Genomic DNA, 25,499 nt, shown 5'->3' with positions numbered 1-25,499 from the left:
TAAGCAACATTATACCAGTTTAATTAAAAAAAAAAAAAAACCCGTTTAACAAAATGTTATAGTCTGTAGGGTGTATCCTAACCTATGTCTTGCATGGCCTAGGTCTTGTTTATAATTTGGTATCTTTGTTAGCTATATATATAAATATAAAACATAGAGACAAGGTCTTGCCATGTGGCCCAGGCTGGTGTCGAACTCTTGGTCTCAAATGATCCTCTCACCTCGGCCTCCCAAAGTGATACAGAAGCTAAAAGAAACGAATTAGGCAGTTAGCGAGGGTTAGCAAATCCTTGGTAAAGTTTTCTTTTTAATAAAAAGCAGCCCCCAAATAATTTCTAAAAAAAAGCAGCCTGAAAAATCAAGCTGCAAGCATAGATGAACAAGCTGGAAGCTTGCGTGGGTAAATGCCGGCAGCTGTGCCAATAGAAAAGGGCTGGATGCCAGGTATATTCAACATGGAGGTTTCCTCTTCCCTTTTCTTTGTCGCCACATGTACAAGCAACATGGCACTGGCCAGGTTAAAACTATTTGTATAATAAAAGATTAGGGTGGGATGTCTAGCCTCTTCGCATGCTTTGTAAAAGGCGCACCTGGTCCAACCAACCCTCTGTGCCCCATGTAAATCAGATACTGGCTCCTCAAGCTCATCTCTACAACCAACCTCATCTTGCCCCAAACGGGGGAGATCCGTTCGGAACCCCCCGCCCCGCTGCCTGGGAGAGCTTTTCTCTTTTGCCTATTAAACTTTCCTCTCTTAAACACACTCCTTGTGTGTTCATGTCTTTGATTTCCTTGGCATGAGACAATGAACCTCGGGTATTACCCCAGACAAGCAATGCCACTTCAGAAGTGTTGGGATTACAGGCGTCAGCCACCACACCTAGGCATAGTTTGGTATCTTATTGCCACAGAGAGTCCGTTTGGTCAGTCATATGATTTTTTTTTTTTTTTTTTTTCCTTGAGACAGGGTCTCGCTCTGTCACCCAGGCTGGAATGCAGTGGTATGACCTCAGCTCACTGCAGCCCCAACCTCCTGGGCTCAAGCAATCCTCCCATCTCAGCCTTCTGAGTAGCTGGGACTACAGGCATGCACCACCATGCCTGGCTAGTTTTTGTATTTTTTGTAGAGTCAGGTTTTCACCATGTTGCCCAAGCTGGTCTTGAACTCCTGGGCTTAAGTGATCTTCCTGCCTCAGCCTCCCAAAGTGCTGGGACTAGAGGTGTCAGCCCCTGCACCTGACCATGATCTCTATTTTAACATTCATGTTGGTCAGCTGTTCTGCCTGAACTCCAAAAAGAGGTGGGTATAACGAGGTATGTCTAACCTCCTTTCCCATTGTTGATGAAAGAAGCCAAACTGTAAAAAATTTAAAGAGGTTTATTCTGAGCCAAATATGAATGACCATAGCCCGTAACACAGCATCTGGAGGTCCTGAGAACTTGTGCCCAAGGTAGTTAGATTACAGCTTGGTTTTATACATTTTAGGCCTCAAAATGTATAAATGTTTGGGGAGAGGGTTTCAGGTCATAGGTGAATTCAAACTGATTGGAAATTGGTTGCTTTGCCTGAAGTGTTGAAGTCAGCATAAAGAAATGTTTGAGCTGGGCGGGGCATGGTGGCTCACACCTGTAATCCCAGCACTTTGGGAGGCCAAGGTGGGCGGATCACCTTAGGTCAGAAGTTCAAGACCAGCCTGGCCAACATGGTGAAACCCCATCTCTACTAAAAATACAAAAATTAGCTGGGCGTGGTGATACATGCCTGTAATTCCAGCTACTCAGGAGGCTGAGGCAGGAGAATCGGTTAAACCTGGGAGGCAGAGGTTGCAGTGAGCTGAGATCACACCACTGCACTACAGCCTGGGTAACAGAGCGAGACCCTGTCTAAAAAAAAAAAAAAAAAAGAAAAAGAAAAGAAATGCTTGAGTTAAGATAAGGGGGGTTGTGGAAGCCAAGGTTCCTGTTGTATAGATGAAGCCTCTAAGTAGCAGGCTTTAGAGAGAATAGGTGCTAAATATGTCTTATGAGGCCTTAAAATAGTCTTCTGGATGAGACCTACTAAGACAGGGGTCCTCAATCCCTGAGGATTTTCAAATGTTAAAACAACTTTGAATTTCTGGGATTAGGTCTATGTAGTCATAGAATATGATCCTCTTATATGTTGATAGATTTGATTTCTTGCGCTATCTTTTTCTGGTTTTGATGTCAGGGTAATACAGGATGCACAGAGTGAATTGAGAAGCGTTCCCTCCTCTTCCATATGTTAGAAGCGTTATCCAGGAGAGGGAGATGCACTTCTGCTGGAAGAAAGGACAAGTGCAGTGGTGGGAGGAACCAGGGTATATTGGAGAACCTGAAGGAAATCCATTATGTCAGATGCAGGGTCAGTGAGGGGGTCCGAGGTACAAGCTAAGGCGGAGGGATTTGGGCTAGAGATGTTTCTTGGTGGTAATTAATGTCTCAGAGAAGGAAAGGAAAGGAAAGGAGTGAGCTTTGGGCCAAGTATTTTATTTTAATTTTTATTGTGAGACGGAGTCTTGCTCTGTTGCCGAGATTGGAGTGCAATGGCACGATCTCGGCTCACTGCAACCTCCACCCCCTGGGTTCAAGCCATTCTCCTGCCTCAGCCTCCCAAGTAGCTGGGATTACAGGTGCCCACCACCATGCCTGGCTAATTTTTGTATTTTTAGTAGAGACGGGGTTTCACCCTCTTGGTCAGGCTGGTCTCGAACTGCTGACCTCGTGATCCACCAACCTCGGCCTCCCAAAGTGCTGGGATTACAGGTGCCCACAGCGCCCAGCCTCAGGCCATGTCTTAAGGAAGTCCATTTTGAGATGGAGGATAGAAACAGGCAAAGAGGTGGGAGGACGGTTTGGGGAAGGTCATCCTGAAAAGAAAAGAAGTATCTAGAAGTTATGAGTTGAGGAAATGAGCCAATTGTGGGGTCTTTTGCGATGTTTGTGGAGGGGAGAGGAGACTGGCTGTGAGGAGAGCAGATGTCAAATTTTTTTTTTTCTTTCTTTCTCATCTGTCTTGACACTTTTTTTTTTTTTTTTTTTTTTGAGATGGAGTCTTGCACTGTCCGCCGGGCTGGAGTGCAGTGGCGTGATCTCAGCTCACTGCAACCTCCACCTCCCGGCTTCAAGTGATCCTCCTGCCTCAGCCTCCCAAGTAGCTGGGATTGCAGGTGCCTGCCACCATACCCAGCTAATTTTTGGTATTTTTAGTAGAGTCGGGGTTCCACTATGTTGGCCAGGCTGGTCTCAAACTCTTGACCTCGTGATCTGCCCTCCTCGGCCTCCCAAAGTGCTGGGATTATAGGCATGAGCCACCGCAGCCAGCTGACAACTTTTTTTAATTAATTTTTTTTTTTTTTGAAAGAGTCTTGTTCTATTGCCCAGGCTGGAATGCAATGGTGCAATCTCAGCTCACTGCAACCTCTGCCTCCTGGCTTCAAGCGATTCTCGTGCCTCAGCCTTTTCAGTAGCTGGGATTACGGGCGTGCACCACCATGCCCAGATAATTTTTTGTATTTTTAGTAGAGATGGGATTTCGCCATGTTGGCAAGGCTGGTCTTGAACTTCTGGCCCCAAGTGATCCATCCACCTTGGCCTCCCAAAGTGCTGGGATCATGGTCTAAAAATTTTTTAGATAGGGTGTAGCTCTGCTACTCAGGCCGGAGTACAGTGGCATAATCACAGCTGACTGTAGCCTCGACTTCCTGAGCTCGAGTGATCCTCCCACCTCAGCCTCCTGAATCTGAGTAGCTGGGAGTACAGGTGCATGCCTTTTTTTTTTTTTTTTGTAGAGATGGGGTTTCACCATGTTGCCTAGGCTGGTCTCAAATTCTTGGGCTTAAGCAATCTACTTGCCTTGGTTTCCCAAATTGCTAGGATTGAAGGCATGAGCCACTGTGCCCAGCCAACTTTTTATTTTAATATAATTTTATATCTTAAAAAAAATTCATGACTAGTACAACGAATTCCCAAATAATGTTTTCCAGATTCGCCAGTTATCTACACTTGCACCATTTAACCATTTACTTTATCATTCTCTGTCTCTTTATTTTTATACACACACACACATACATGCACATCTATATTTGACAGTATATTGCAGATATCATGTCTCCTTATCTTTAAATATTTCAGTGGCATTTCCAATGAACGTCCTCTTTTTTGTTGAAAATGGGGGAGATTTGGGTATGTAGAAGGGTTTTAAGTGAAAGGTCTAGTCGAACAGAAAAGAGAGAAAGGATTGTTGTTGCTGAAGGCTTCTGGAAAGGTCCAGAGAGTGGGATGTAAAACCCAGGGGTGTGTGTGTGAGGGGGCCTTTGCTAGGGGAGGGTCAGCTCTGCAGTTGCAAGGAGAGGTGAAGTGGAGTGCAGGTGTGGGAGCCTTTGTTATGTTTGGTAGGGGAGGTTAGGAAGTTCCTCTCTGCTGGCTTTTTTGTGTGTGGATTAAGAACCAAGATGAGGCCGGGCTTGGTGGCTCACACCTGTAATCCCAACACTTTGAGAGGCCGAGACAGGTGGATCACCTAAGGTCAGGAGTTCAAGACCAGCCTGACCAACATGGCAAAACCCCGTCTCTACTAAAAATACAAAAATTAGCCGGGCATAGTGGCGTGCACCTGTAGTCCCAGCTACCTGGGAGACTGAGGCAGGAGAATTGCTTGAGCCTGGGAGGAGGAGGTTGTAGTGAGCTGAGATTGTGCCACTGCACTCCAGGCTGGGTGCAAAAACAAAAACAACCACCAAAGTGATTATGAAAAAGAGGAGGAAGATACGTGAGTGTTGGAGGAGGGTCTGCATTGAAGAAGAGTGGAGAAAACATGAAGTGGTCAAGGAGAAGAGAAGAGACAGTTATGAGATAAGGATTTTAGTATTCATTTAGTGAGACAGCCTGTTTCAGGTTGACACTCATTCATCTAGAGCACAGCCAATCTGCCCTGTTTGGTGACTCACATGGAGAGTGGGGAGGTGGTTGAGTTTGTCTAGGCTGGGGTTTTGCCAAAGGGGTGTGATGAAAAGACAAAATGGGGAAGGGGAGGGAAGTTTAGGACACTAACAAGATTTTGGATCATAGAACATACTAGATAAGGATGAAAGAAGCTGCAGCCATAAAAAAGAATGAGTTCATGTCCTTTGCAGGGACATGGATGAAGCTGGAAGCCATCATTCTCAACAAACTAACACAGAACAGAAAACCAAACACCACATGTTCTCACTCATAAGTGGGAGTTGAACAATGAGAACACATGGACACAGGGAGGGGAACAACACACATGGGGGCCTGTTCGGGGTTGGGGTCAAGGGGAAAGAGAGCATTAAGACAAATATCTAATGCATGCAGGGCTTAAAACCTAGATGACGGGTTGGTAGGTGTAGTAAACCACCATGGCACATGTATACCTACGTAACAAACCTGCACCTTCTGCACATGTATCCCAGGACTTAAAGTAAAATTAAAAATAAAAATAAAAATAAAAAAGGATGAAAGAAGCAAAGTGGCCACGGGATGGGAAACAGAGGAGCAAGTGAACTAGAGGCAGGCTGAGAAGATAGGAGCCTATACTTTGTTTCTTAATGATTACTATTTTACTTATCTGAGCTAGCCATTAGTGAGCCACAGATACTGTACTAAATATTTTTCATGTATTAATTTCTTTTTTTGTTTGTTTTGTTGTGAGATGGAGCCTCGCTTTGTCACCCAGGCTGGAGTGCAGTGGTGTGATATCGGCTCACTGCAACCTCCGCTTCCCAGGTTCAAGTGATTCTCCTGCCTCAGCCACCCGAGTAGCTGGGATTACAGGTGCACGCCACCGCTACCGGCTAATTTTTGTATTTTTAGTAGAGATGGGGTTTCACCATGTTGGCCAGGCTTGTCTTGAACTACGGACCTCAAGTGATCTGCCCACCTTCGCCTACCAAAGTGCTGAAATTATAGGCATGAGCCACTGTGCCTGGCCTCATGTATTAATTTCTTATATTTCTTATGATAACTCTAGAAGGTAAGTATTTTTTTTTTTTCCACTAAAAATTACGGTGGCTCACACCTATAATCCTAGCACTTTGGGAGGCTGAGGTGGGTGGATCACCTGAGGTCAGGAGTTCAAGACCAGACTGACCAACATGGTGAAACCTCATCTCTACTAAAAATACAAAATTTAGCTGGGTGTGGTGGTGGGCACCTGTAATCCCAGCTACTCGGGAGGCTGAGGCAAGAGAATTGCTTGAATCTGGGAGGCAGAGGTTGCAGTGAGCCAAGATCACACCACAGCCTGAGTGACAGAGTGAGACTCTGTCTCAGAAAAAAAAAAAACAACCAACTTTTATTTATTGACACCAGTTTTGGTTTAGAAATACCTTCTCTCTTTAGATTTTTCACAACATGCATTTAAAGGAAGGGAATTAGAAATAAATAAATAGCAAACTGATTCCTAAGTCACTTCTAAACTCACCCTAGCCCAAATTAACCCCACAGGCCCACTGGATCTAGGAGTCCAGCCATACTGTCGGAGTGGGTAATGATGTAGAGGGGTGAACATTTGGCCGATGGCAGAAATAAAGTGAGCAAACCAGCAGGTACATTTAATAACAAAAATGTTTGCTTTCTCGCCTGCAGGGTTTGGGGACCAGTGCCTGCTCAACACTTTTTGGGTACTTGCTGAGTCCCTTGGCTATTGTGGGGGAGGCACTTGTCATTTCCTGCCATATGAAGGCAGCAGGCTGTGAAAGAGAAAGAAAAATAGCACCACAGGCCGGGTGCGGTGGCTCACATCTGTAATCCCAGCACTTTGGGAGGCCGAGGCGGGTGGATCACGAGGTCAGGAGATTGAGACCATCCTGGCTAACATGGTGAAAGCCCGTCTCTACTAAAACACAAAAAATTAGCTGGGCGTGGTAGTGCGCACTTGTAGTCCCAGCTACTCGGGAGGCTGAGGCAAGGGAATCACTTGAACCCGGGAGGCAGAGGTTGCAGTGAGCCAAGATTGTGCCACTGTACTCAAGCCTGGAGACAGAGCGAGACCCCATCTCAAAATAAAAATAAAAATAAAAAAGAATAGCACCTCATGCCACGAAGAAGTGTATCTGTGGCTGGGCACAGTGGCTCACTCCTATAATCCCAGCACTTTGGAAGGCCGAGGTGGGTGGATCACCTGAGGTCGGGAGTTTGAGACCAGCCTGACCAACATGCAGAAACCCCATCTCTACTAAAAACACAAAATTAGCCAGGCGTGGTGGCGTGTGCCTATAATCCCAGCTACTCGGGAGGTTGACGCAGGAGAATCGCTTGAACCCGGGAGGCGGAGGTTGCACCATTGCACTCCAGCCTAGGCAACAAGAGCGACACTCCATCTCAAAAAAAAAAAAAAAAAAAAAAAAAAAAAAAAAGAGAGAGAGAGAGAAAAAGAAGTGTGCCTGTAAGATAAGTATTATCATTGTAAAAGGAAAATAAAAACTCAGGACTCCAGTTCACTCTGCCAGAGGAAAAAATTAAGCTCAAAGCCGAGTCATACAAGAAGCTGTCTTTCCTTTTGTTCCTAAGCAGAATACTACAGTTAAAAGGTTAAATATCTCCACAGGTAGCTACTGTATGTTCATCTTATCTTCTGTAAAGTGTCCATTTACTGAGCATGAGACCAGTGTGTAATTGACGATTCTCCTGCCTGCTACTTTTCTCTTGTGACACATGGATGACCATACCCTCCCTCTTTCCCCTTAGCCCACTTTTCCCCTTTAAATATTGAAGCCCTCAAATTCATCTTTGGAGAAAGGGCACAGACCACAGACAGTTTCTGTGATTCTGTCTTTATTTCTTCTGGGCATGTCCTTAGCCTCAGCAAAATAAACTTCTAAATTGATTGAGACTTGTCTCAGATACTTTTTGGTTTACATCATCAAGCCATTTTATAGACAAGGAAACTGGCGGGGTGCAATGGCTCACACCCACAATCCCAGCACTTTGAGAGGCCAAGGTGGGCGGATCACTTGAGGTCAGGAGTTCGAGATCAGCTTGGCCAACACGGTGAAACCCATCTTTACTAAAAAAAATAGAAAAATTGACTGGGCATGGTGGCATGCACCTGTAATGCCAGCTACTCAGGAGGGTGAGGCAGGATAATTGCTTGAACCCAGGAGGCGGAGGTCGCAGTGAGCCGAGATCGTGCCACTGCACTCCAGCCTGGGTGACAGAACAAGACTCTGTCTCAAAATATATATATGTATATATATTTCCTTGTCTATTTATAGAACAGGTTAAGTGACTTGTCCAAGGTGACACAGCTAAAAAGTGACAGCAGGGGTTCAAACCCATTCTCTTTAACTCCACAAATGAGTATGGTTCTCCAATTCATGCTTCCTTCAGCTAACAGAGTGGGTGTTCAAAAATGCAGATTGTAAAGGCCAGGCAAGGTGGCTCATGCCTGTAATTCCAGCACTTGGGAAGCCAGAGTGGGAAGATGGCTGGCCTGAGTCCAGGAATTCAAGACCAGCCTGGGCAATATAGTGAGACCTTGTCTCAAAAAAAAAAAAAAAAAAAAAAAAGCCAAATGTGGTGTCTCATGCCTGCAGTCCCAACTACTCAGGAAGCTGAGATGGGAGGATCACTTGAGCCCAGGAGGTTGAGGCTGTAGTCAGCTATGATCATGCCACTGCACTCCAGCCTGGGCATCAGAGCTTTAATTAAGATATAAATGGAAATATGTGTTTTAAAAATATGATGAATTGATGAGTAGATAGAAAGTTGGATAGATGGATAGTTGTGTGATGAAGCAAATCATAGTAAGAGTCTGGGGGTAGCTCTATGGATGTCTGAAACTTTTCGTGTAAAATATTTGGAGGTAAGTGGCTGAATGGAAGATAAATAAGTGAAGTTAAATCACTTCTTCTGTGTGCACCTTGATTGACTTGTATTTGTAGGTCTGTGAGAATCTGTAGAGTAATAGAAGAATGGCTGTTTCCTCCTGGTAAACAGGTTTTTATGCACTATACTTAAAGATTTCTTGTGCCTGCAACCCAGGGCATCCTGGACTCTCCAGTATTGAAAAAGAATGTTTATTTATTTATTTATTTATTATTTTAATTTTTTTTATAGACAAGGTCTTGCTATATTGCCCAGGCTGGTCTTGAACTCCTAGCCTCAAGCGATCCTCCCAACTTGGCCTCCCAAAGTGCTGGGACTACAGGTGTGAGCCACTGTGCCCAGAAAAAAAAAAAAGAATATTTAGATTGCATAGTTCAATAACTTTTTTCATATTTGTTTATTTATTTAATTTTTGAGACAGAGTCTCACTCTGTTACTCAAACTGGAGTGCAGTGGCACGATCTCGGCTCACTGCAACCTCCACCTCCCGGGTTCAAGTGATCCTTTCGCCTGAGCCTCCAAAGTAGCTGAGACTACAGATGCGCACCTCACCACGCCTGGCTAATTTTTTTTGTAATTTTAGTAGAGATGGGGTTTCACCATGTTGGCCAGGGTGGTCTCAAACTCCTGACTTTGTGATCCACCCACCTTGGCATCCCAAAGTGCTGGGATTACAGGTGTGAGCCACCGTGCCAGGCCATGTAATTAAATCACCCTTAAGAGACGAAAATAAGCACTTCTAGAGAAGGAAGTTGAACCACATTATCAAAAGGTTTGGGACAAAGGATAATCATTGCATTCTGCTTGCCAGCCCAAGGTTGTTCACACCACAAGAAGGGTTTAATCTGCCTCCACTGCTTGTTTTTCACTTCTGTGCAACTTCACTGAGTCCCAAATAATGTATTTTATATGCACAAATCCTTTTTTTTCCTTCTTTTTTTTTTTTTTTTTTTTTAAGTAGAGACAGAGTTTCACCATGTTGGCCAGGCTGGTCTCAAACTTCTGACCTCAGGTGATCTGCTTGCCTCGGCCTCCCAAAGTGCTGGGATTACAGGTGTCAGCCACCGTGCCTGGTCATTTTTTTTTTTTTGAGATGGAGTCTTGCTCTGTCATACAGGCTGGAGTGCAGTGGCGCAATCTTGGCTCAATGCAACTTCTGCCTCCCAGATTCAAGTGATTCTCCTGCCTCAGCCTCCCAAGTAGCTGGGACTACAGGCGTGCACCACCACACCCAGCTAATTTTTTATTTTTATTTTTATTTTTAGTGGAGACAGGTTCTCAATATGTTGGCCAGGCTGGTCTCAAACTCCTGACCTCACGTGATCCACCCCATGATCCATCTCGGGGTCCCAAAGTGCTGGGAATACAGACGTCAGCTACTGTACCCAGCCGACATGTCTTCTTTTTATGGTCCAGTTCCCAGTTTGTGATGTATTTGGCATTTAAGTGATTTTGAAAACAAAGAAAATATAGGTATCACATCAATGTGCTATTTGTTTTCAAAAAGGATTCCATTCATTTCATATCACTGTTGCCACTCTCAGTTGATGGTTGATTTCAAGGCACCTTTGCAGGCAGGCAGGATATGCCAGCATCATTCACTGACCTGTTTGTTCCCCTTCCAGAAGCCTCCAGAGCAGAGTGTTAGGTAACATGAAGGGAGAAGGGGGAGACAAAGTTGCCTGGTGCGGAGGTGTTTGCTGAAGCTTCAGGCTTGGTTGGCTAATATAGAACCTGTGAAAAGACAGGATGTTCTTGCTTCTTTAGGAACCTTGATCACTCCATTCCTTTCAGGAGCAATCAGCTGATAGCTTGGCTCACTCTCTGCCTGAGTGAATGTGCACAACAGCATGTGACTGGGTGTCCTCAAACAAAAAGATCTTGCCAGGTCTCACTGTTGATTTGTTTTAATATACCTCCTATCTTTGCCTAATCACATGGTAGTTTAGGCTGCAGCACTGGGGCTGTGCAGACACAGGATGCTGGGAGGACTTTTGGCTGCATTCATCCTAGCTTAGCTGCTTTTGAGATGTGTTTCCCTGGGCAAGTGACTTTACTTCTCTCTGTGTCTGGGTCTGACTGTTAATGAGGGTACTGATAGGAGTACCTGCCTCATAGTGACAGATGAAGCTCTTAGCACAATGCCTGGCCTCTAACAAGCATTCAGTAAATGGGAACTACTCTTATGATTACGCTGCTCATGTTATTCTTAAATTACTTCTTTTTTAAATTAATTATATTTTTTCTCTTATAGAGTTGAGGTCTGGCTATGTTGGCCAGGTTGGTCTTGAACTCTTGGCCTCAAACAGTCCTGCCACTTCTGCCTCCCAAAGTACTAGGATTATAGGCTTGAGCCACCACGCCCAGCCTGAAATTACTTCTTTCATTCAAACATAGGTTTTTGAGATCTTTGAAATTCTGACTGTCATTTTAACAGCTGCATCGGATGCCATAATTTGGATATTGCCTCCTCTGAAAACTGTCTTTTCCTGTCACCTCTAACCCAGTTAATAAAAAAGCCGAATCACTGAAACTGTCACTCCTTGTTGACTGTCAGCTCCTCTTTGACACATTTCTCCATTCACTTTGTCTTTTCTTTTCTTTTTTTTTTTTTTTTTTTTTTGAGACAGGGTCTCACTCCATCGCCCAAGCTGGAGTGCAGTGGCACAATCTCGCGTTACTGTATCCCCGACCGCCTGGCTCAAGCGATCTTCCCATCTCAGCCTCCTGAGTAGCTGGGACTACAGGCATGCACCACTCTGCCTGGCTACATACTTTTAAAAAATTTTTAGTAGATACAAGGTCTTGCTATGTTGCCCAGGCTGGTCTCAAACTCTTGAGCAGCAATCCTCCTACCTCCGCCTCCCAAAGTGGTAGCCACCGCACCCGGCCTCTTTGTTCACTTATTAAGTTGTGCTCTCATTTCAGTTTGTAAATCTATTCTTAATCTCTCTTAATCTATTCTTGACCCATGGGGCCCTGACCTCATTCATGTGCTCCTCCTCTCCCACCTGGACCACTGCAGGTGAGTGAATTCTTGTTCATGAGATTGCCTGCCACCAGGATTAAGTGTGACAAGTTCACCTGCTACCCAGCTACCAAATCTGCAAATCTGACCCGATAACTGCTCTGCATATACACGGTGGCCCATGGCACTCATGACACCTGGTGCCAGCTATCATAAGAGTTATCGATGACAGCAGCTTCTGAGTCAGAGAGTAATGGAGGGGTAGGGAACACCTAGTGAAATGTCCAAATGCTGACTCCACTAAGCCACCTTGGAGGCTTCCAGAGCTCAGCTAAAGAGTCTTTGTATCCAAGTTGCTGATAGCAGCCAGGCCTTCCCAGAGCTGGGTACAGGAGGAGAAGGGCTCTGTAGCCATCCAGCTGAGACCACAGAGTTTGTCCTTTCCCATTTACTCACTGAGTGATCAATTCTTTTTTTTTTTTTTTTTTTTTTTTTTTTTTTTTTTTGAGACAGCGTCTCACTCTCTCACCCAGGCTAGAGTGCAGTGGTGTGATCTCGGCTGACTGCAACCTTTGCCTCCTGGGTTCAAGCGATTCTCGGGCCTCCACCTCCCGAGTAGCTGGGATTACAGGTGCATGCCACCATACCCAGCTAATTTTATATTTTTAGTAGAGACGGAGTTTCACCATGTTGGCCAGACTGGTCTCGAACTCCTGACCTCAGGTGATCTGCCTGCCTTGGCCTCCCAAAGTGCTGGGATTACAGCATTTGAGCCACAACCCCCAGCCAATTCTTGACACTCACTTTAAACCCCCTGATACCCTGTGGCACTGTGCTTGTCCGAGCTGGTTCTTCCTGAGTTCACACTTTCCTCTGGCCATGGCTGGCCTGCCCCACGCTTGGGCAAAACCTCTTCCAGAAAACCTCCTGCCCCTCCTGGGCTCTTCTGTCTTGACTCACTGTGTTAACAAGATACGTGTCTGTGTTTGGATCACTCCAAACTAGGAGGGAAGCGTCTGTGACATTCACCTTTGTGTTCCCAGTGCCTGACACCAGGCCCATCATATTAAATAATTGACTGACTGCATGTTTGAGTGACCCAGAGAGGAAAATGCAAATCACCTGTAATCATATTACCCAGATAACTAGTGAAATTAATTCACTGGATATGCCCTTCTAGACATTTTTCCTCCTAGCTTTATCTAATAGTATTTCTTACACACACATCCTACACATGGCATTTTATTTTATATAATCTGGACCAAACCCTCCTTAATGTTTAGAACCTTTTTACATTTAATGTATCGTGTGTATGTATGCATGTGGGCACATTGGCCGGAAATCAAACCCAGGTCAACTGCTTGGAAGGCAGCTATGCTCACCACATTTAATGTATCATGGACAGTTCCCCTTCTCATCTAATCTTCTTCTTCTTCTTTTTTTTTTTTTTTTTTTTTTTTTGGTAAAACACGGGTCTCACTCACTCTTGGGCTGGAGTGCATTGGCACAATCACAGCTCACTGCAGCCTTGACCTCCCAGGCTCAAGTGATTCTCCCAACTCTGCCTCCTGAGTAGCTGGGACTACAGGCACATGCCACCATACTTGGCTAATTTTAAAAATTTTTTGTAAAAATGGGGTCTTGCTATGTTGCCCAGGCTGGTCTTCAACTCCTGGGCTCAAGCGATGCTTCTGCCTTGGACTCCCAAAGTGCTGGAATTACAGGCGTTGAGCCACTGCGCCCAGCCTTATCAAATATTCTTGTAGGCCTTGAATTGTGGTGCTGTGTAATGTTTCACTGAGAGAGTGCTCTCTGATTGAACCCTTCCCTTTTCAGACATGCAATTTATTTTCCAGCTGAAATTATTAATGTTTCTTTTCTGCTGAGAGCATTTCTTTCTCATCATGAAGAAAATGGTAAACAAATACTGAATTAAAGACCATCAATAGCAAGGAAAAGTACAGCAGTCCTGCCTTACCCTTGAGGTGGACTACGGACCCCTCCCAAGGGATGCCTGAAATGGCAGATGGTACTGAACCCAGTATGTACTATGTTTTTTCCTATGCATACATACATACCTATGATAAAGGTTAATTTATAAATTAGGCACAATAGGAGATGAACAGCAAAACTAATAATAAAATAGAACAGCTATTAGAGTGTACTGTAATATAAGTTATGTGAATGTGGTCTCTCTCTCAAAATATCTTATTGTACTATATTCACCCTTCTTTCTGTGGTGATGTGAGATGATGAAATGCCTACGTGGCCGGGCACGGTGGCTCATACCTGTAATCCCAGCACTTTAGGAGGCTGAGACGGGTGGATCATCTGAGGTCAGGAGTTCGAGACCAGCCTGGCCAACATGGCAAAAGTCCATCTCTACTAAAAATACAAAAATTAGCCAGGCCTGGTGGCGCATGCCTGTAATCCCAGCTACTTGAGAGGCTGAGGCAGGAGAATCGCTTGAACCTGGGAGGTGGAGGTTGTAGTGAGCCGAGATCGCGCCATTGCACTCCAGCCTGGGCAACAAGTGAAACTCCGTCTCAAAAAAAAAAAGAAAGAAAGAAAGAAAATACCTATGTGATGAGATGAAGGGAGGTGAATGGCGCAGGCACTGCGATGTAGTGTTCGGCTACTGAGGTTACATCAGAAGGAGGATCCTCTGCTTCGAGCAATCCTGGATCATTGAGCCATGAAGATCTCGATGCTTGGGGATCCTTGATAGTGTTTTTTGCTGAAAACTTTTGGAAGAACATTGTAATCAGAGGTTGTTGCCTTTCTTTGTAACTCCATAAAAGTGTTGCTGCGAAGTTGTAGACTATCTGTGATCATACGGGTGATTTTAATGCTGCGTTCCATCTGAGGATCGTATGCCATAATTTTATGTTTTCATGTCTGTGCAGTTTGAAACATTTCAGCAAATTTTAGTAATGTCCACATGGCTGGTTCTGCTTTAGTTTCTTCTTCTTCATCTTCCTCTTCCTCTATAGAGGACATGACAAGTTCTTCCACACTTCTCAATGGCCTTCAGTATGTCCTTCTACTTCATCAAGCATATCAGCAAATCCTTCTCCATCAACTTGTCTTGTTGCATGGATGATTTTCCCAACTTCTCTATCAATTTCAGGGAAGGCTTTAAAATCATTCACAACTGCCACTCCATCAGTCCTTCCAGCAGGCATTTAGTTTGTGATTTAATTCATCCATTGCAACTTTGATGAGTGCTATTGCATCAGCAATAGTGAATGATTTCCAGCACTACATTATTTCCAGTTTACGATCTGCATCAATTGCTGATTGAATGTGATCAAATACCAGGCAGATGTATGTGGCCTTGGGAAAATGAATGATGTCCTAGTCAAGCGGCTGAAGAAAAAGGTTGTATTTGCAGATAAAAATACAACCTCAGCATTTTCATGTTCATGGCAAACAGATTCAGGATGGCTGGGTACATTATCTATTATTAATAGGTCCTTAAATTCCAACCCTTCCTCTTTCAAATATTTTTTCACTTCTGGGAACCATTGATGCATTGGTGGAACCATTCTATAAACAAGACAGCTGTCACTCATACTTTCTGATTATATGGCCAGAACACAAGCATAAATAAGTTTTGGTTTTGCTTTTGAGGGCACATGGGTTCTTTGCTCTGTACACCATGCTTGGCTTTATCATATGCCCTGCAGCGTTGCCACACAGTACGAGAGTTAATCTGTCTTTCCGTGCTTTATGCCCTGGTGCTTCCTTTGCACTTTTATGAATTTAGGTTCTGTTGGTCATCTTCTTCCAGAAGAGGCCGGTCTTATTGCAATTGAAGACTTGCTGTGTATGGTATCTTTTCTCCTTAATCTACTTCTTCAAGTCTGCCAAAAATGTGGCAGCAGCTTCTTCACTGGCAAATGCAACCTCTTTAGTAGTTTTTATGCTTTTCAGTCCAAACCTATTCTTGAATCTGTATAACGGTCCCTTACTTGCGGTAAATGGCTGGGTGTCACTTGTTTCAGGGGATCCTTGCTGATGTCTTTGTGTAGGCTCCGTGCTTTCTGGTATAACACATTGCTGTCAGAACACCTTTCTGTTCATGTCTTCTACCCACAAATGTAATGCCTTTTCCATCTTAACTAAGCACTTATGTACTGTGGTCATAACTCCATAACTTTTTTTTTTTTTTTTTTGAGACAGAGTCTTGCTCTGTAGCCCAGGCTGGTGTGCAGTGGTGCGATCTCGGCTCACTGCAACCTCCGTGTGGCTGTAACTTTTGCGGTTTGAGGTGTGTCATCAAGACTGACATGAATTTTTTTTTTCCTTCTTCACAATTTCATGGAGAGAAGATTCCTTGTTACAGTAGATCTTAGTAACCTAGGCATATGATTTTTTTCTTTCCTTATTGAGTTGAGAACTTTTACTTTTTTTTTTTTTTTTTTTTTGAGATGGAGTTTGCCCAGGCTGGAGTGCAATGGCACGGTCTCGGCTCACTGCAACCTTCACTTCACGGGTTCAAGGGATTCTCTTGCCTCTGACTCCCAAGTAGCTGGGATTACAGGTGCCCACCACCACGCCTGGCTAATTTTTGTATTTTTAGTAGAGACAGGTTTCACCATGTTGGCTAGGCTAGTCTTGAACTCCTGACCTCAGGTGATCCACCCGCCTCAGCCTCCCAAAGTGCTGGGATTACAGGTGTGAGCCAGTGCGCCCAGTCAACTTTACCTTTTTGCCTAAAGAAAGGACTTTGTAGCCTATCTTTGGCATATCTGACTTGCCGGCATCACTACTCTTGTGTTTTGGGGCCATTAATAAGTAAAATAAGAGTTACTTGAACACAAGCACTGTGATACCACAACCGTCAATCTCATAACTGAGAAGGCTACTGAATGACTAAGGGGCAGGTAGCATGTATAGTTCAGATACACTGGATGGAGGGGTAATTAACGTCCCAGGTGGGACGGAGTAGGACAGCACGCGATTTCATCACAATACTGAGAATGCTGCACAATTGCAAACTTACCAATTGTTTGTTTCTGGAGTTTTCCATGTAATATTTTTGAACCATGGTTGAGTGAGATTAACTGAAACTGCAGAGAGCAAAATCACACACGAGGGGGGACTACTGTAAATCATTCTGATGTCACTGTTGTTTGACCTTTAAAATTTTTTGGGTGGGTATGGTGGCTCACACCCATAATCCCATCACTTTGGGAGGTGAGGTGGGAAGATTGCTTAAGCCCAGGAGTTCAAGACCAACCTGGGCAACTTAGTGAGACCTGATCTCTACAAAAATAAAAATAAAAATAAGAAAAACAAATAAAATTCTTCAAGCTCTGTCTCCAATGAAGGATCCTGCTATGTGGTGCCTTTTGTATTGAATTATTTTTTCCATGGCAGGACTATGGCAGCCAGGGACGCCACTTCAGGCAGCTTGTCAGAGGAGAGCAGTGCTTTGGACCTGCCATCAGTGTGTGACATAAGAGATTATGTCCTGCAGAGACCCAGCCAAGAAGCCAACAGCGAGGCTTTCAGTTCTTTGGAATTCCATTCTCTTCCTTGTTCTTCTGATGTGGATCCAGGTAATAAGCAGAGTTTAAAACAAACTAACTTAAAAACAACCAGCAGCTATACGGGTGTGTGATAGTTTGTTTCGCTCTCTTCCAATAGCAGATTTCTGAGAAGGCTTCATTGTCTTAGGCAGAAAAACATCTTACCTAAGCAAAGCTGTCAGGAGGAACTTCAAAGGACAGCTTCCCTGGCACAGCAATGACAAGGAGCTGTTTCCTGGAGTCTTTTTGTTATTGTTGCTGTTAATCTCAGGTCTCTTTCTAATCTCCCTCAAAATGAGTTCAGAAGCAGGGGAATATTTGGTTCAACAGAGAGTAGAATTGGTTTTTTTTGTTTTGTTCTTTTAAAACTCAGAAAATAAGGTGGCGGGCGCCTGTAGTCCCAGCTACACGGGAAGCTGAGGCAGGAGAATGTCGTGAACCTGGGAGGCGGAGCTTGCAGTGAGCTGAGATCTGGCCACTGCACTCCAGCACAGGCGACAGAGCAAGACTCCGTCTCAAAAAAAAAAAAAAAAAAACTCAGAAAATAGCAATGTGGGCCTGTTATATGTGATGAGTAGTAAAAATAGAGACTTTAGCATTCCTTTAATGAAGTATACTCTGGATTTAAGTAACAACCTTTCTACAAGGTTTCCTGACTGGATTGCCGAAACGCCTATTATTTAAGCTAATGCTAATTCCCTGACGTAGGTAGTGACTGTCTTTAGTAACTGTAAAGCCCTCTCTTTCATATTAATTACCTGATCTGAGTCTGGAGGTCCACAGACCTGGATTTATTTATTTATTCATTTATTTCTCGTTAGTTTTGGTTAATCCCCTGGGTTTATCACACAGACCTGGATTTGAAGTTCAGCTCTGCCACTTACTGGCTGTGTGACTTGGGGCATGCTCCTTAACCCCTCTGAGCTCCAGAGTCAGCTACAAAATGGCGATCAGAATGCTTGCTCCACCTAGTCAGGTTTAACTTAAGGTAAACCTGCAAGGTACTTAGCATGGTTTTTCTGCCATCGATGGGTGCTCAGTCGATGCTGTTGTTGTTAATATTAAGAAATCCATATGGCCAGGCATGGTGTCTCATGCCTGTAATCCTAATACTTTGGAAGGCTAGACGGGTGGATCACCTAAGGTCAGGAGTTCAAGACCACCTTGGCCAACATGGCGAAACCCTGTCTCTACTGAAAATACAAAAATTAGCCAGGTGTGGTGGTGGGCGCCTGTAATCCCAGCTACTCAGGAGGCTGAAGCAAGAGAATCACTTGAACCCGGGAGGCAGAGGTTGCAGTGAGCTGAGATCGCGCCACTTCACTCCAGTCTGGGTGAAAGAGCAAAACCCTGTCTCAAAACAAAAAACAAACAACAACAACAACAAAATCCAAATATATATTTTTAGAAAGAACTCATTGTGGGTACTAAGGAAATGTAGCCTTTAATGATGATGAGTTCAGTGATGACTATAGGTAGGATGTGTAACTGTCATTGCCTTCAAGAATTCTATGGAGAAATATGTTTAAACTCTTTTGGGATTCTCTTCTGATTTTCAGGACATAGAGTAATCAGGATCAGTAAGTCTCCTGTTTAATTTAGTACCTGACTGTGTTAGTTTGTTCTCACACTGCTATAAAGAGATGCCTGAGACTGGGTAATTTATAGAGAAAAGAGGTTTAATTGACTCACAGTTCTGCAGGCTGTACAGGAAGCATAGCAGCACCTACTGGGCATCAATCAGGGTGGAAGGTGAAGGGGAAGCTGGCACTTCACATGGCTGGAGCGGGAGGAAGAAAGTGGGGGAAGGTGCTACACACTTTTAAACAACCAGATCTCATGAGACCCCAGCACCAAGGGGATGGTGCTATAAATCATTTAGGAGGAACTGCCCCATGAACCAATCACCTCCCACCAGGCCCCACCTCCAACACTGGGGATGACAATTCCACATGACATTTGGGCAGGGACACAAATCCAAACCATATCACTGACCAAGAATTAGATAATTCTTTATCCTTTTCCTTTCTAGACTTAACATCTTAGTTCCTTTGACCTTCCCTTTTTTCCCTGCCATCCTGCTGCCTCTACATGATTTTCTGTCCCTAAAATGGATTTTTTCATCATCCCTGGGTAGCAACAGCATTTCTTAGAATGAGTGAATGGAGGCAGTTGAACAGAACTTTGTTTGTGTATTTATTTATTTATTTATTTATTTATTTAGAGACAGGATCTTGCTCTGTGCCTAGGCTGGAGTACCGTGGCACCATCACAGCTCACTGCAGCCTTGAACTCCTGAGCTGAAGCTATCCTCCTGCCTCAGCCTCTCAAGTAGTTGGGATTACAGGCTCACATCACCATACCTGGCTTTTTTTTTTTTTTTTTTTTTTTTTTTAAATATTTTGTAGTGACAGGGTCTCACTTTGTTGCCCACGCAAGTCTCAAACTCTTGGCCTCAAGTGATCCTCCCACCATGGCCTCCCAAAGTGCTGGGATAATGGGAGTGAGCCACCATACCCAGTTTGAACAGAACTTTAGAAGTATTAGCACGTTGAAATACTTTGAGGCAATGGCTCTGTTCCCTTAGGGAATTCAGTGTGGACTCGGTTTTTATTTTTTTATTTCCTGTTAGTTGACTAATCTGTAGAAAAGCAACTGTTATTAATTGGAATTGGTTGACAGCTCTGAAAATAAGGAGCATGTTGAAATATTTATGTAGGGGTGTTTGTTAAAAATATGGATATTCTATGCCAAAATAGTTGTTTGGGGAACCCTCTAAACATGAGAAGGGGTACTCAAACGCTAAGACAGCCATTTTACATGGTATTAGTGGCGGTCGTGCTGGGTTATACAGTCTGGTTGGAATTCTGGTTCTGCTTCTTCCCCTGGTTTGACTTTGGACGAGCCACTTAGCCTCTCTGTACCTATCTCCTTATTTGTAAAATGGAGATGATAACAGCACCTCCTTGTTGGGGAGGTCATAAGGTCATAAGGCTGTACAATTCAGTGCACGAGGCATAGTGTGTGGCACGGAGTGGACGGATGAGATCCAATTCCTTATCAGCTGGGGTGCTCAGCATACTGCAGTACTGTCTGGTCAGCTCAGGCTTTTTTTTTTTTTTTTTTTTTTGAGATGGAGTCTCTCTCTGTCACCCAGGCTAGAGCACATTGGCATGATCTCGGCTCACTGCAACCTCTGCCTCCCAGGTTCAGGCAATTCTCCTGCCTCAGCCTCCCAAGTAGCTGGAATTATAGGTGAGCACAACCACACCTGGCTAATTTTTGTGGTTTTAGTAGAGCTGGGGTTTCACCATGTTGGCCAGGCTGGTCTCGAACTCCTGACCTAAAGTGATCCACCTGCCGTGGCCTTCCAAAGTGCTGGGATTACAGGCATGAGCCACTGCTCTGGGATTACAGGCATGAGCCACTGCGCCCAGCCAACTCAGGCTTTTATCACAAATACCATACACTGGGTGACTTCTCACAGCTCCAGAGGCTGGAAAGTCTAAGGTCAAGGTGCCAGCAGATTTGGTGTCCGGTGCTGCCCCCATTCGTGATTTGTAGACAGCCACCGTCTTCCTGTGTTCCTCACATGGCCTAGAGAGAGATCCTCTTTCTCAGGTGTCTTATAAGGGCACTAATGCCATCATGAAGCTTCCACCCTCAAAACTTAATTACCTCTGGCCGGGCACAGTGGCTCACGCCTGTAATCCCAGCACTTTGGGAGGCCGAGGTGGGTGGATCACCTGAGGTCAGGAGTTCTAGACCAGCCTGGCCAACATGGTAAAACCACGTCTGTAACACAAATACAAAAATTAGCTGGGCGTGGTAGCAGGTGCTTATAATCCCAGCTACTCAGGGGAATGAGGCAGGAGAATTGCTTGAACCCAGGAGGCAGAGGTTGCAGTGAGCCAAGATCGCGCCATTGCACTCCAGCCTGGGGGACAAGAGTGAGACTTTCTCTCAATAAACAAACAAACAAACAAACCCCACAAAAATTAGCTGGGCGTGGTGGCATGTGCCTGTAATCCCAGTTACTAGGGAGGCTGAGACATGAGAATTTCTTGAACCCAGGAAGCGGAGGTTGCAGTGAGCTGAGATTGCACCACTGCACTCAAGCCTGGTGACAGAGTGAGACCCTGTCTCAAAAAACAATAATAATTGGCTGGGTGAAGTGGCTCATGCCTGTAATCCCAGCACTTTGGGAGGCCAAGGCAGATGGATCACCTGAGGTCAGGAGTTCGAGACCAGCCTGGCCAGCATGGTAAAACCCTGCCTCTAATAAAATTACAAAAATTAGCTGGGTGTGGTGGTGGGTGCCTATAATCCCAGCTACTCGGAGGGCTGAGGCAAGAGAATCACTTGAACCCAGGAGGCAGAGGTTGTAGTGAGCCAAGATGGCGCCATTGTACTCCAGCCTGGGCAACAGAGCACAATGCCGTCTCAAAAATAATAACAATAATAATAAATAAATAAACATAAAAAAACACATTGGTTTACTCATCCTACCCCATGGAAGGCTCTGGATGTGATTATTGTTCTCTGTATACTCCACACTGCAGTGTTTTAGGGCACATTAATAGTGATCACTCCCATTTACTGAGCATTTACTACTTGTCAGGTTTTATATTGTCAGGCTCCATGCTAAATACTTCACAAACATTATCATTTTTTTTTTTTTTTTTTTTCATTTCGACACGGAGTCTCACTCTGTCGCCCAGGCTGGAGTGCAGTGGCATGATCTCGGCTCACTACAACCTCCACCTCCTGGTTCAAGCAATTCTCCTGCCTCAGCCTCCCGAGTAGCTGGGATTACAGGCATGCACCACCATGCCCGGCTAATTTTTATATTTTTAGTAGAGATGGAGTTTCACCATGTTGGCCAGGCTGATCTTGAACTCCTGACCTCAAGTGATCCACCTGCCTCAGCCTCCCGAAGTGCTGGGATTACAGCCGTGAGCCACCACACCTTGCCTAAACATCACTTTTAATTCTTATCACAAACCTGAGAAGTGGAAATCATTCCCATTTTATAAGTGAGGAAATAAACTTGGAAAAGTTAGGAAATTTTCCCAGTGTCACTTAGCAAATGACAGAGCTGGCTGAATCCAAAGGAAATGTTTCATCTCATTTTTTTTTGTTGTTTCTTTTTCAAGGTATGATCTTGCTTTGTTGCCCAGGCTGAAGTGCAGTATTGTGGACCCCTGGGCTCAAGCAATCTTGCCTTCTCAGCGTCTGAAGTAGTTAAGACTATAGGTGTGCATGATCCTGCCTAAGTAATTTAAAAACAATTTTTTTGTTTTTTTGTTTAGAGATGGGGTCTGACTATGTTGCCCAGGCTGGTCTTGAACTCCTGGGCCTCAAGTGATCCTCCCGCCTCAACCTCTCAGTGTTGGTATTACAGGCATGAGCCACCATACCTAGCTAAAATCACATTTTATTGGAAAAAAAGAAAGCTTCTTCTAACCTGGGAAGTGACCAAGAGGATGATACCACTGAGAAAAGGAACTGCTGCAAATAAATTTAGGTTAGTTTTGTTAGCTTGCTAGAACAAACATTTTGGAGAGTTGGAGGGAGTTTTACAGAGAAATATTAACTTTTTGATACTATTTTATTGAAACTTAAACATTTTAAAACAATTTTTGTTTTGCTGTGTACTCTGTCATTCTATAGTACTTTTATATGTTATGTCACAATAACCACTAGGTTTGTTTTTAAAAAGGACCAGGGCTGTGAGCGGTGTGACTCACACCTGTTGTCTGGCATGTTATGAGGCTGAGGCAGGAGGATCCCCTTTTTTTTTCTTTTTGAGGCAGAGTCTTGCTCTGTCCCCCAGGCTGGAGTGCAGTGGTACAATCTCAGCTCACTGCAAGCTCCGCCTCCCGGGTTCGTGCCATTCTCCTGCCTCAGCCTCCCAAGTAGCTGGGACTACAGGTGCCCGCCACCATGCCCGGCTAGTTTTTTGTATTTTTAGTAGAGACGGGGTTTCACCATATTAGCCAGGATGGTCTCGATCTCCTGACCTCGTGATCCGCCCACCTCGGCCTCCCAGCCATGCCTCTTGTTCATAGGTAGCTATAGTTACGGGTTCTCTCCCCATGGCCCTTCAGCAGGCTCTTGCCGACATTTTAATCTAATTCTGATAACTCTGGATTTATTGCTTGCTCAGAGACATGCCCACCTTTACACTAATCTCTACTGGGGTACTGCTGGCCACCATTCTCACTCGGATTCTTAACACCTCCAGTTCCCAAGCCAGTCTGATGTTCTTGGTTTGCTTACTTGCTGTTATGTGTCGTAAGGAAGTTGATCTTCCACGGATAGGTAAATATAGCCAAGGTTTCCAGCTGGAGGGTCATTCAGGGTGACTCAGCATTGGTCTCTGCCCATCCTGGTATTTACTCAGTGAGGCACACACTGTTGGCTACCTTCATGTAGCTTGTGCTCGGCTCAAAATAGAGTTGACTATCTCAAGAACTGGCAGAGTATGGCAGGTTGCTTACAGCTGAATGGGGATCTAAGGGTGAACTTGGGACCTGGCTTCCCCAGCTACTGGGTGAAATAGAGCCAAGCTTTGATCATTAGGATTCATTAACTTGGTATAGTTTTTACAATTTATGGTTTTTTTTGTTTGTTTGTTGTTTTTTTTTTTGAGACAGAGTCTTGCTCTGTCACCCAGGCTGGAGTACAGTGGTGCAATCTCAGCTCACTGCAACCTCTGCTTCCCAGGCTCAAGCGATACTCATGCCTCAGCCTCCCTAGTAGCTGGGATTACAGGTGTGCACCACTATGCCCAGCTAATTTTTGTATTTTTAGTGGAGACAAGATTTTGCCATGTTGGCCAGGCTGGTCTCAAACTCCTGGCCTCAAATGATCTGCCCACCTCAGCCTCCCAAAGTGCTGAATTACAGGTGCGAGCCACTGCACCTGGCTTGACCGTAAGAGTTCAGTCATATCATCTGTTGTCAAACTCTTCAGTCAAAATCCAGACACACAGTTGGCAAGGCATTGGGGTTCACAATGGAGGAGTGGTGTAGTCTTCTGGTGGCACAGCCCAGCCCAGCAACAGGCACGCTGGAGAGAATACCCAGAAATCCAGGCAGTTGGCAGGCAGTGTGCAGGTGGCTTCTCGGTGGGTAGCAAGGTCCCAGCTTCCAGGCTGGAGTCAGCGTCACAATTCTAAGCCCTGGAAGAGTAGTAGGCCAAGGAAGGGTGACCTTAGATTTAGGATGCAACAAGGACCACTGCAAAACCCAGTTACAAGAACATGGGCCCAGCTTAAGCTTAACCTGGGTACAGGATTCCCCATTTCACCTTGCAGCTGCCTCTGACTCTGGGCCTATCCCTGCCCCACTTTTCCCAGCCAGGCGTTTCGAAGGGGCTGCCTGCCTTCCTCCTTCTCACTTCTTCATTTCAGGATTGTTCCTCATTCCCAGGCACGTGGCCTCTACCTCCATTCCCCTCTGGTCTAAGCCTGCCCTTACTCAGATGCCAGTGATCGTCCCGAGGAGGAGCCAAACTGGATGGACGCTTCTCTGTCCTTATGCTATGTGCCCAACTGCCGCATCACTGTTCATGCCCTGGAGGAGCGAATTAGTAGCAAGGACATGAGACTTAAGAGCACTTTCCAGAAAACTGTTGGGTTGATAAGAATCTGAGAGTGTTAGAAAAACCTCAAAAGCCTTAGTCATTCCAGTCTGAGTATGCAAAAATGGGTAAAACGAGGCTATATATATCTAATAAAGACAGAGTCCATCTGGCCTGAAGTTCCCACCCAGCCACTCCTCATGAAATGCCTGTAAAATTAACAACTTTTCACTTAAGAGAGGTGTGGGATTATGAAATCCTCCCCTCAGCCCTTCCTAGTGAGCTATGGCAGAAGACCTGCTGCTGCCAAACAGGTCTTCTGGAGGGCAGGTGCAGAGGCTTATGCCTATAATCCCAGCACTTTGGGAGGTAAAGGTGGAAGGATTACTTGAGCCCAGGAGTTCGAGACTACAGTGAGCTATGATCGTACCACTGCACTCTAGCCTGGGGGACAGAGTGAGACCCTCTTTCTAAAGAAAGAAAAATATAGAGTGTTCCTGGAACACCTTTTCCATAACATTCTTCTGTTTAGGCCCCTT

The 25,499-nt window shown here is 44.8% G+C and overlaps 1 protein-coding gene and 1 long non-coding RNA gene across 2 annotated transcripts in view; one reads left to right on the top strand and one right to left on the bottom strand.

The window, feature by feature from the left end:
* The window catches only part of SHLD1 (shieldin complex subunit 1), a gene marked incomplete at its 5' end in the record, with an annotated part of 112,271 nt that overhangs the window by 2,740 nt on the left and 84,032 nt on the right, over positions 1-25,499 (top strand). Inside the window, 1 exon segment of the mRNA NM_001260687.1 lies at positions 17,222-17,403. Within this exon segment, the coding sequence (NP_001247616.1) occupies positions 17,226-17,403 (178 nt within the window).
* The window catches only part of LOC144332042 (uncharacterized), a 112,208-nt gene continuing 109,994 nt past the window's right edge, over positions 23,286-25,499 (bottom strand). Inside the window, exon 2 of the long non-coding RNA XR_013399747.1 lies at positions 23,286-24,559. This is a non-coding gene — a long non-coding RNA (uncharacterized LOC144332042). The remainder of the gene's footprint in view (positions 24,560-25,499) is intronic.

This window comes from Macaca mulatta, chromosome 10, assembly GCF_049350105.2.
Source record: "Macaca mulatta isolate MMU2019108-1 chromosome 10, T2T-MMU8v2.0, whole genome shotgun sequence".
Classification (NCBI taxonomy): Eukaryota; Metazoa; Chordata; class Mammalia; order Primates; family Cercopithecidae; genus Macaca; species Macaca mulatta.
The sequence above is the reverse complement of the archived record's forward strand: the minus strand, read 5'-3'. Positions and strand labels throughout refer to the sequence as shown.